The sequence below is a fragment of the Diadema antillarum genome, unplaced genomic scaffold, assembly GCF_040938485.1.
Source record: "Diadema antillarum isolate AM-2024a unplaced genomic scaffold, OU_Dant_1.0 scf00000231, whole genome shotgun sequence".
NCBI classification, from domain to species: Eukaryota; Metazoa; Echinodermata; class Echinoidea; order Diadematoida; family Diadematidae; genus Diadema; species Diadema antillarum.
In genome coordinates, this window is record NW_027271120.1 from 1,741,450 (window position 1) to 1,754,426 (window position 12,977).

The 12,977-nt window shown below is 35.9% G+C and overlaps 1 protein-coding gene across 1 annotated transcript; it reads right to left on the reverse strand.

Annotated features, from left to right (window-relative positions):
- Positions 1-1,348: 1,348 nt before the first annotated feature.
- Positions 1,349-12,739, reverse strand: LOC139724833 (putative methyltransferase DDB_G0268948). The gene is made up of 4 exons (XM_071635958.1): positions 12,728-12,739; positions 11,087-11,247; positions 2,831-3,059; positions 1,349-1,450 (listed from the first exon to the last, which is right to left on the reverse strand). The coding sequence occupies exons 1-4, from the start codon at positions 12,737-12,739 to the stop codon at positions 1,349-1,351; spliced, it is 504 nt and encodes a 167-aa protein (XP_071492059.1).
- Positions 12,740-12,977: the final 238 nt, after the last annotated feature.

Below are 12,977 nucleotides of genomic sequence, written 5' to 3' on the forward strand. Positions count from 1 at the left end.
TGAATGCCATTTTATCTATCGCCTCTTGCAGCGTCAAAACCAATCTATTCACAGTCTTTGGAATTGTCATTTACATAATTAGGCCTATCTCAAAAAATGAGCGAATCTATGTAAGATGAACTCGGACAAACTTTTGCACACAATGCCGAACCAGTATGATATATGGATACACACCTATTTTGGAAGTCTACGAAGCGTGTTGTTTCTGGATGATCCTTCAAATATAGAAAGTTACACGCGTACGTCTTGTAGCATTCCACAAATTCGAAGACGGTAGTTTCCTGCCGCACATCTACGTGACAACTATATAGGGAAAAAGCACAAAATCGCCTGAGATATTTTCCATACTCCGTATAATTGCTCAAAAGGATTTGAAAATGCATTGTGAGGCAACACGTAATGGGCCGCGGAACACTCGCGCACGCGCACACATTCACATACACGCACATACATACACTCACACACACATTATGAATATGAATTATGGTCCCCCAAAATATTACCCCCCCCCCCCCCAAAAAAAAAAAAAAAAAAAATGACCCAAAGCTACCAATCTAAAATACGGGGGGGGGGGGGGGGGGGGTGCATTGCCCCTGGTCCCTCTTCCCCCCATCCAGCTCCCGTCGCCACACGAAAACAAGTAAAGCAAGCAAGCAAGTAAGCAAACAAACAAACAAACAAAGTACAACAAACAGACAAACAAAAAGCCTTCCATGGTCTCTACAAAAAGATGATCGTTTTTCAGGAAAATAGAAAGTTATGTAGGTTTGAAAGTCTGGCATATAAAGTCTAAAAATGGCATTGACATTGCCTTCAGTTTATTATGTATACATACCCATAAACATATTCAGCGTGCAGATCAATGATTGAGTGAAAGGTTCAATATTTTGCCACTGCACTATCGATGTTATATGGGATATTTGACAAAAAGAAAACAATTTCATATTTCATGAAAACCAGCACATTGTTTACGCAGAATTCTTTGCTACACTACAAAAATTCAAAACTTCCGCCAGGTTTGAATAAGGGTGTCGATTAAAGGAGCGTCCGTGAGATCTGAGATAAGAGGATTCTCACTAAGACCGGGAAGCGGTCGCTGTAGTGACTTTACACCAATCAATTCAATTCAATTCGATTCAATTCATTTATTTTCATTCTTCTTCTTTCCTTTCTTTTAACAAAAACATAACACAAGATAAATCAGGTATTACATGATAAACAAAAACATTTGCCTTTGCAATAAACAAATTAATGATATCGATAGACATAAGAGTGCATGCTGGCAAAAAAAAAAAAAAAAAAATCGCCCTCTAAACCATTCCCTTTTTGCACAAAACATTTCGAGAGATTAAGGTACGTACGATGTGCTTTCTTTGTAGGAAACACGGAGTCTGTGAAAATCTACGAAGTATCCGTCAGGAGTACTGGCCCGAAGTTGTTGGTCATTGTTCTGAAGGAAGGAAATTGAGCATTATTTCATTATTCTATTATAAGCAATCATTGACTAGAAAATTACTATAGTAATGGGCATTCCACAATTTGCCTCTTAATGTTGAACTCTTAAATAAAAATGATGGCAATGAATCAAGGCTGTCGTATCTACAAGCTATAGGCTTGTTTGACGTTCGACAGCCTTCTGCATTTACACTCCCAATACAGGTGCAATTCAGTCAGATCATTTTGATTTTCTTTATTCCGAGTGGTTCCCTATCGACGTGTTCTCTTACTCTTTTCTTTAATCTGTACACGTATACTAGCATCTCAGTTTTATATTCGTATGTACACACTGTATGTTCCATTATCTTGTAAACAAGAAGAAATGACTGTATTTCAATTGTCGTTTATATTCGATGCAGAAAATTCGTAGTAAATCCATTGAAACTTGAATTTGAATTTGAATTCGCAATATATCATATATACATATATATATATATATACATATATATATATATATATATACATATATATATACATACATATATATATATATATATATATATATATATATATAACTCAATTATCGAATGGAATTTCATAACCCATCTAAATAATGGAAAATAAGGACACATTCTCGAAAATGCTCTCTTGAAAAGAGGCTTCGGAATTTAGTATTATTTAATTAAAGTGCATAATCCTCACTAAGCTGCTCTCTGCGCTATATATGGGACAAAAACAGCGTTTAAAACTCCATAGTAACCATGCACAATGATGGGATTCTTATATAAAATACAATTTTTGTACATTGGCATATGCTTTGTATTACTAACTTTCAAAGCAGTATAGCACAATCTATTCCAGGATTCTTATAGTTAAAGGCGAAGGGGTAAAGAGGATTTTAAGAAATGAAAAGGGGCCAAAGTGCTGTAGAAAATATGCAAAAATCACAGTTATCCAGTCATATTATGATCCAAAAATAAAATTTCTGTAAAAGAATAGCTCTTTCCAAAATTTTGAGAAACTACAGCTTGATTATTTCATAATGAGCTAACCCAATTCACCTATTTTGAATTCTCATGTAAAATCTTGGCGTGCGACTTTTTGTTGGTTTTGTGATGCACGGCCATGCACCTAATAATAATAATCAACTAAATCATGCTTGTTTCTTTTCTTGTTTCTTATTTCTTAAGAGTTGAGTTTTAAGAGTCTGAAGGACAAATGATACAATATTCTGTTTATCTATATACCCGACACCCCCCCCCCCCCCAAAAAAAAAAAGATAGAGAGAGAGAGAGAGGATGGAGCTTTCTGTAGTAATAGGCACTCAAAACACATAATGGGTTAAAGGACGAGAGTTGCAGACAAGGGAATTTATATCCATCCCATAACTAACATAGTTCAGATAGTTGTCAATGCAAGTAGTCAATTTCTTCTTGGTCTCCCCGTCTGGATGATCAATGTAGATGAGGTCGTAAAACGCCAAGGCCAGGCAGCCGTTCGCTTTAAGAGCGCGGTCGACCTCCTTCTCGAAGACGGGCCAGTCGTAGTAGTGGCTCGCCGTCGCCGACGTGATGAGGTCGACGGAGGCATCGTTGACCGGTAAGCTCTCGGCCTGACCGACCCTGTGAAGACGGGATATGAGAAGGTGACGGATGTCGCAAACTTTAAAAATTTCCGTCAACATATTGGTCAACGAGAAAGTTTCTGGAAAGAAATTCCTACTTTTGATTTTTCCTACAGTATATGATTGTGATGTGATGTCAGCCCCATGGGAAAAATGGGAAGAATTATGACTTATTACAAAGAGAAATAATTTGATAAATGGTGTAGTGATAGTTGTGCTTTTATTGATACTTGTTCCCCATTGTACAATAGTAAACATAATACTGGCACCATAAGCAATTTGTAAATCAGTTGCAGTTGTAAATACTTTGTAACAATATTTTGCCCTTGCGCCGAAAACTATAGGAGTTTGTTCTATTGCATGAAGTAACATCACATCACAGATCCTCTAGGACATGTAGGAATAGTTTCGATAATTATTGGAGAAAAAAAAATCCCACTTTGTAAGGTTTTGAGAACAGTGGTAAATTGCTCTTTTTTTTTAATTCTGGAGATTCATCACTTCAATAGTTATGTTCAGGTGGTGATTCTTACTTTAAGGGTTAAGCTAACTTTGAGGATAAGCTCTTGCCCCCTGAAGGGTTAGTTGTTTGTTATTTTTTTTTAGATGAGGATTCTGTTTTTTACTTTTTACGAGATTATTAGAAACCACTTATATGAAATAACAAAAGAAAGATATTCTAAAAGAAATAAAAATCTATTTTATGAAAAAACGGCCTTGAAATAGCTGAGATATCCGAAACAAAGAGGTCCAAATAAAGGGCTGGTCCTAACTTTTGTTAGGACGACTTTGTTTTGCTTTATTATTGTTTTTCGATATCTCGGTCATTTCAAAACCTTTCTTTAAATCAAATAAACGTTTTAAGCCTTTCGTTATCTTGATTGTATTCTTTCAAATATTTTGGATTAGTGGTTTGGAATTATCTTGAAAAATTTAAAATCTGAAACTCCATCTCAACCAAAACTATACCATCCCGTTAAGGGACAAGAACTTCTTTCCTCTAAGTTAGCTAACGTTGACGTTTAGGATCAGCATCTGGACGGAACTATATTCAAGTATACAGTGTGATGAATGCCACGTAATAGGTAATCACAAGATTAATGGTTTTTTAATACAATATGGGCCTTAGAAACACACTGGTTCAGATGTTTGATAAACTATAATTGACACAATAGGTCAAATTCTATCGTTATATCCGCATTAAGAAAGATGTAAAAAGAATGCTGCTTCGTTGAAATTGTTATGCCGGCAAAGTGATTTGTAATTATATGTGTTCAACATTTGTTTTAAACCAGAATGTGAGGTCTCACTCCTTTATGTCATATGATGTCCTTCTGGCGAAATCATTCCATCTTATTGTTTTTCTACTTCATCCTTCTCTTATCTGGAAGAGTTTTACTTCTTCTGCTTCGCAATAGAATAACAATCTGTTCCCCCTCTGGTGTATTGCTGTTGTTATTTTTACTTCATTGTCCTTAAACATAGAGAGAAACCCAAAGTGTATGGACAACGGCACACATGACCTAATCAATGTTGGATTTCGTTCAGTCTCCCAATTCTTTTAGCTTGTAACACGATTCCTGTGATATTTGAGAAGAATGATACTGAAAATTGTTCGGTATACACCATCCACCCATGCAGGGATCATAAAAAAGGTCTGGAGGGCTGGGCTTGTTACCATTCCGTCCCCTATTTTCTATTCCAAAACAAAAGAAAGAACAAGAAACACACAACCAGAGAATTCAATTCAATTCAATTCAATTCAAAGTTTATTTCATTTTTCGACACAACATATAAGTTACACTTCTTTTGACAACAGAGAATAAGGTAAACAGAACATTATGTATCGAAAAGAATATAAAACAATTGAGGAGGACCACATAGTAATTATACATTGTAGAAAAAAAAAAACAGAAGTGATCGAAATATAGTACATGTATAACTTTGCTTAAAGTGCGAAAAATGGAGAGACCCACTAAAAAGACAGAGCTTGTAGAATGTGGGCCCCTCTGGAATAATAACATCAATGGAAAAATTAATTAAAGCATTATAGATACAATAGGAGAGGAAAAAAAGAGGAAGAAGTCTGGAATCCCACTGAGAACTAGAATCACAGATAAATACACTTACTATTACAGACGTGAACAACATAGGACAAGACTAGACAACAAAACAACTGCTGGTGAAAAGGCTGTACGGGACAAAACAGGATGGACAAGACTAACAGACGCGAAAAAACATGAAACAAGACTAGACAGCAAAACAACTACTGAAGAAAAGGCTGTACGGGACAAAACGGAATGGAAACGATGAACAAATAGAAGACAAAATAGCAAACGAAAATGCACAACAGAGACAGCGATCTTCGACAGAAGCGTATCAAGAGAAACAGAAAATGGTTGTGGAGGGGAAAAAAGGGATTGTAGCGTCTGAAAGGAGAAAAGCAAGGAAATGAAGGGACGTGAGAACAGGAATAAGGCAGACATTCATGTCTTTGACTCTTTTGGCGAAAGCGTAGATAGCAGCAGACATCCAAAAGATTAGAATTTATTCTTCAAAGAGGAAAAAGTAAGTCTGTATATGAGAAAGAAGGCCAAATGGCTAGTTGAGTCCTGGAAAGTCATACGACTGCAATAGAAAGGACTTCAGTCTCCTCTTTAAAGAATGTATGGATGGGGCGTTTTTTGTATCATGATTCAGAGAATTCCAATAATTTGGGCCGATATAAATAAGTGTATTTTTAGCAAGAATCGTGCGTAAGAGGGGTAAGTGAAATTCATTGGAACGCCTAGTGGGATATTCATGAAATGATTGGTTTTTTAGGAACATGGAATTAAAAATAGACGGAAGCAAATTGTTACAATACTTATACATAAATTAGCCTAAGTTATACAAAAATAAATCTTTAATTTTTAAGAGCTTATTGGAGGTAAACAACGTGTTTGTATGAGAACGTACAGGGGAATGGCAGATAATGCGGAGTGCTTTCTTTTGCAAGAGGGACACTCTTTCAAGTAAATTCTGATGCGTGTTGCCCCATACTAAAACTACATAATTCAAATGAGGCAATATTAACGACGAATATAACATAAGTAAAGTTTTTTGAGGAATATGAAATTTCAATCTATTAATAACACCTGTATTACGCGATATTATATTACAAATATTATCAACATGTGATTTCCAGGAAAGTTTATCATCTACAATGACCCCCAAGAATTTAATATTTGATACTCTTTGTAGATGAGAATCATCTAAAACTATACTAGTGTTTAAACTATCAACAGTATTGCTGAAAATCATATACAGTTAAACTCCCGATTTTTCCCCATTGACTTACGTGTATTAATTCACTCACAAGTCGAATTTTTTTAAGTCGAATACTCGCCTAAGTCGATGAAATTCCAAGAACACTTTCACGGAAAAACCATTGAATTCACTGTGCCTAAGTCGAATAAGATTTTATTGTGTAATAAATCACTGTCAAAATCACGAGACGCCAGTTTTTGTTTACATACTGTATATACCAAAAGAAACTTTGCGTTAATAAACATTACGTTTCATTAACGCAAGCGGTTTCACCTGAATCGTTTGTAACGCAAACTAACGATCGGGAAAATGAACGTTTGTAGTAACGATCCCAAGCGCAAATCAACGATGTTTCGTTGACATTAACGATAGGTAACGCAAGAACTCACGCGAGATTTTGGTTTCCGTTACCGAGACCTGGTGAAAGGACGACGTAGCCCCTGCCGAGTGTAGCGATCTATGCCTTATATTTAGCTTTCTTTTCGCGAATCGAATCACGATTTCGCGAATGGTTGATTTGCGACCGGGGTCACCAAAAACGCACGCCGGGTCACCACAAAAGCCGGATGTTTGCCTTCAGTTTTGGAAATGAACAGCGGTAACAATCGGCTCCATAAGATGCTAGAATAAATGTCAGATGTTTGCTCTTAATTTTAGAAATGAATAACGGTAATATTCGACTCCGTATAATACTAAAATAAATGTCGGATGTTTGCTTATACTTTTGAAATGAATAATGGTAAGATTCAGTTCCGTATGGTATTGAAATTAATTATCAGATATTTGATTTTGCGTTCGGAAATGAATAAGGATAAATTACGGCTCCGGAAGATGCTGAAATAAATGTCGAATGTTTGCTTTGACGTCCGGATATGAATAATAATGATATTCAACTCCATACGGTGATAAAATAAATGCCGGATGTTTACTTTTACGTTCGAAAGTAAATAACAATAACATTCATCTCCCGAAGATGCTAAAGTAAATGTCGAATTATCCCTTAGACGTTTGGAAATGAATAACAATAATACACGTGTAATCAACTTCGTACGACGATGAGATAAATGTCGGATGTTTGCTTTTACTTTCGAAAGTAAATAGCAATAACATTCGGCTCCAGAAGATGCTAAAAGAAATGTCAGATGATTGTTTTTACGTTCGGGAGTGAATACATGTAGCAGCAATATTCTTCTCCATACGATGCTAAATAACTGTCGCATGTTTGCTTTTTAATTTCGAAATGAATAACAGTAACATTTAGCTGCGTTTGATGGTAAAGTTAATGTTTGATATTTGCTCTGACGTTCGGAAATGAATAACAATAGTATTCAGCTCCGTCCGATGATAAAATAAATGTCTGATGTTTTCTTTTATGTTCGAAAGTAAATAGTAATAACATTCAGCTCCGTAAGATGCTAAAATAAATGTTGAATGTTTGCTTTGGCATTCGGAAATGAATAACAATAGTATTAAACTCAGTACGATGATGAAATGAATGCCGGATGTTCGCTTTTACGTTCGAAAGTAAATGACAATAACATTTAGCTCCGGAAGATGCTAAAATATATGTCGAATGATCCCTTTGACGTTCTGAAATGAAAAACAATAATATTCAACTCCATACGATGATGAAATAAATGCCGAATGTTCGCTTTTTTTACGTTCGATAGTAAATAGCATGTAACATTCGGCTCCGGAAGATGCCAAAATAAAAATGTCAGATGATTGCTTTTACGTTCGGAAGTGAATAGCAGTAACATTCTGCTCCATAATTAAGATGCTAAGATAAATATCAGACATTTGCTATTTAACATTTCGAAATGAATAACGATAACATTCAGCTGCGTTTAAAGGTAAAGTAAATGTCGGATGTCTGCCTTGACGTTCGAATATGAAAAACAGTATAACATTCGGCTCCTTACGATGCTGACATAATTCCTTATTGTCAGATGATTAATTTCACTTTCGGAAGTGGACAGCAGTAACATTCGGGTCCTTACGATCATAAAATAAATGTCGGGTGTTTGCTTTTGAATTTGGAGATCGAATAACGGTAATGTTCTGCTCCGTACGATGCTAAAATAAGTAACAGATTGTTTCTTTTACATTTGGAAATGATTAACGGTATCAATCGGCTCAGATGATAAAATAAAAAGCGGATGTTTGCTTTCACGTTCGGAAATGAATAAGGATGATATTCAGCTCCGTAAGATCCTAGAATGAATGTCGGTTGCTTGTTTTTACATTTGAAAATGATTAACGGTAACATTCGAAGGGCAAATATCGCGCACACCGCTCCAGCTCTCGGCTCCAGAGTAGACAACATACATGTACATTATACATATAATATGTACGCGTGGTGTAACTGTAAGTCGATTTTTTCGACTTACGCACAAGTCGAAACTCGCCTAAGTCGATGTGTTTTGCTCAGTCCCGAGAAGATCGACTTATGCGAGTTTAACTGTATTTCGTTTTTTGAGCATTAAGTGATAACTTATTAGCTCTGACCCAATTTGTCACTTTATTCAATTCAATGTTAATTTTGTGAACAAGTAAATCAATATCATTATGGGCAAAAAATACGTTAGTATCATCTGCAAAATGAATAAAAGAGAGATCATCAGATACACGACAAAAATCATTGATATAGATAATGAGCAATAACGGCCCTAAAAGACTTCCCTGTGGGACGCCACATTTGACTTCTCTGATAACTGAATCATTGTTTTAATTGTAACAAATTGTTTTCTATCGAACAAATAACTCTTGAACCACTCCAAGGCCTTCCCACGTACTCCATAATGCGATAATTTATAAAGTAAAATGTCATGATTGATGGTGTCGAAGGCCTTGGAGAAGTCCAAGAAAATACTAACTAAATGAGAATGATTATCGATGGCATGAACTACTCTATCAACGAAATACAAAATAGCATGCGAAGTACTATGTTTCTCACGAAAACCAAACTGATAGTTCGTAAAAACTTCATGTACCTTCAAAAAATTGATCATTCTCTTATAAATGAGTTTTTCTAAAACCTTAGAAAGTGAGGACAATAATGAAATTGGGCGATAATTATTGACTTCAAGTTTATCACCTTTCTTAAATATTGGTATTACTTTAGCCAATTTCATTTTATCCGGAAACACACCGTTGAGGATTGACAAATTAAATATATGAACAAGTGGATCAGCAATCGAGGAAATAACACCCTTAAGTATGAAATTATCTATCTCATCATAACCAGAACTTCGTTTGTTCTCAAAACAGGAAACTATATCAATAATTTCAAATCTATTAGTTGGTGTAAAAAATATGGAATCAGAGTTGCGCTGACCTAAAAATTCAGTAAAATGAGTTTCTGTTGCAGGAATAGTTTGAGCATAATTTTCACCTATTTTTGAAAAATAGGAATTGAAAATATTTGCAATATGAAGAGAATCATTAATCACTTCATCATTCACTTTAATTTTATCAATGTCAGAGTGTTTACTCGGAACATTCATGGCCTGTATAAACCATCTGCCGCGTCGATTCCTCATCCTCATTCCTCATGCTCATAGTAGTAGTAGCAGTAGCAGCAGTGGTAGTAGTAGTAGTAGTAGTAGTAGTGGAAGAAAATGCAGTAGTAGTATGAGTTGTTGTTGTTGTTCTGGTCATTGTTATTGTTGTTGTTGTTGTTTTCGGTCATGTTGAAGAAAACTTTACACGTGAAATCATTACATTTGTCTTTTTAATGGACGATCTGCCCTTGCGGAAAAAGGAATTCCATCACATTGGAAAACTGAGTCTACATTCAATATATTTGTTTACAAAACAAGCAAACAAACAATGCACAAAACATAAATAAACACACACACACACGCACACATATAGAAATGAATGTGAAGGGCCCTCCGATCACTTTTTTTTTTTGTGATCTAAATTCACCCTGTACCTACTTCTAGTCGTTCTTATAAGACGTACTAAGAGAAATACATTATAGATGATGACTGGCGGGGGAGGGAACATTCCGAATGCTCCACCCGAAGGGTTTGAAATGCTATTTCGAAAGGTTATAAGCCTATAGCCTCCCGAATTAGCATTTCAAACCCTGAGGGTGGAACGTTTGGTACAGGTTCCCGACAACAAAAGTCATCATCTGTTATATGGGTTAGTCAAATACGTCAAATACGTCAACGACAACCACCAGCACAACGCACTCGATCGCTCCCTCGCGCAGAACCAAATTCACTGTGCGCGCGCGGTCCTAGGCCTTCTGTCATGGGCGAACATAACATATGTACCTCCATCACGTGACTGTGTTTAGCCAATTACTATCCGTATTTGACTAACCCATTTAATATTGTCAATTACTGTATCGTCAGCTGATTACATCACACTAATTTGATATCAAGAAATCCAATATACATTTCTTATTCATGTTTATATACCGTATTTGAGTGTAAACTCGGCCTAACGAGTAAACTCGGCCCCTAAACGATCCCTTTACAAGGGTCCGAGTTTATAGGCATAGGCCTAGGCCTACCTGTTTAATTAATTTTGTATTACATGTATGCATTTTCTCTAAAATGGTGTTCACGGAAAAGTTGCAGAAACCAACAAATTAAATGCAATGAAATAAGTATTTCTGCTGCATGTAATAGATAAATTAGAATATTACTGTTCAAGAGCCTGAAATCTACCACATCGAAAATCAGAATGTACGTCGTTTACCTAAAAGTTACATTTTCCGGATTTTGGGCAGTCTTCGCAGCTTGGATCTGAGCCGGGCTGATGTCCATACCAGTCACGGAGGTGAAGTGCGCCCCCAGGAGACGAGTAAGTTGACCCGGCCCACACCCGACATCGAGTGCAAAGTGGTAAGGACCGGTTTTCTGCGGATATATGCGTTATGTCAATATCAAGATAAAATAATCCACCGCCTGTTTTTATGATAAGTTGTTTTGCGTGAATCCTTTAATCATTCTGGCATGACACAATCAATTACGGAAAGTAACTAATGATAATGCGGGTAGCTGAACAATAGTGTACATGACTATTCAAGGATTTTTTAATCTATACAATAGGCTCCATGCTCAGTATCACGGGCGCCCGGGGGTGGGGGGGGGGGGGGTGTACTGTAGGCCTATTATGAGCGTGCAAGTTTGTAAAGTTCCGTTATTGCCAAGTGAGGACAGTTTCACATTTTCATGAATTTTAAATTTAGCACACATGGTTCAAACCACTACGTAAGATTGACTAATTTTACTGTGTATACGAGGAAGCATCGTGCGAGAGGAAACTGCTTATTAGTGACACACATGCATGCACCTCTGCACATCCAAAGTTATATTTTATGGGGCGCAATGTGACACACAGTCAATTTCGTTACGAAATCAATCATTTCGTTGACAAAATTATGACTTCGTTTAGAAATGAGTATATTTCGTAATGACAGCATTTCGTTACAAAGTAACAGTATTTCGGCGATACGAAATTAATATTTCGTAATGAAATGAACGTTTCGTCGATAAAATGACTATATTTCCTAACGAAAAGAACATTTCGCAACGAAATGCAGTCATTTCGTAACGAAATGAGCATTTTGTAACTAAATGCTCTCATTTCCTAACGGTCAAAATGCTCATTTCGTAAGGAAATGAGAATTTAAAAAAAAATTGGAAAATCCTTCGATAGGGGAATCTTTAAAGATTTAGTATACAGCCATCGTTGGACAGGGGGACTTCAACCATGACATTTTACGATGTTACAGTGAATACTGCAATTACGATATAAGTAAATATGAAGAGAATTCCACAAAATTTATTTTTTTTTCATTATTTGAATTGTCACTGACGTGTACATATGCTCTCAATGTATACTCGAATTAGAAATTACGCTTTTGTTAGCTCCCAACTCCTGAACGCTGTATCTCATCTTTTTTTCTCTCTTCTCCTCTCTTCTTGTCTCTGCTCTTCCTATTCGGGTCCCTTATTCTCGTTTTTTCCCTCTTCTTATTATACATTCCACCATGTGTTGTCTTTTTGGTCAAATGACATTCAAATTACTTTAAAAGTTTGACGTTATTTGTTCTACGTGTGTGTATTCCGTTCCTTTAGTTAAAAAATACGTTTATTGTTACAAGGCATAATTTTCAGAGGCCGTTGTCCAAGTCAAGCGATTTGCTTATTGATAACGGTCTCCACGACCTGTATATTTAAAGATCTTTAATGAAATTCATGTATTATTTCACATGATCAGAATGTGAAATCTTGTTTGTTTGTTTTTTCATGACTAGTGAATAATATGTTTGATATGGTTGTACTTATTTTCTGTTACGTACAAATGGAGAAACAAAAAATGACTGAAACTTACTGATGAAACCATGTCGAAGGTGATATAATTCTTTCTGACATTTTAAAGAGAACTGTTATAAAGCAATTGTTATGTTATTATGCTTAAAAAAGAAAGAAGAAGCAATGAAGAGTCTTCTTATAATTATATGTAGAGATGGCGGGAACGAAACTTTAAAATATAATACATTTACTTTGTACTGATCGACTGATTTTCCAAAACCTCTCTGATGTTTGCTACTGATGCTGTATGCCTTCACGCAATCCAAATG

Bases quoted from the DNA above. Each gene is read 5' to 3' on its own strand.
- LOC139724833 (XM_071635958.1), bottom strand. The intron at 3,060-11,086 runs GTAAACGACGTA...CCGTCTTCACAG, and splicing joins CCGGAAAATGTAACTTTTAG to GGTCGGTCAGGCCGAGAGCT. The intron at 1,451-2,830 runs GTTAGTTATGGG...TCCTTCCTTCAG, and splicing joins TTGACAACTATCTGAACTAT to AACAATGACCAACAACTTCG.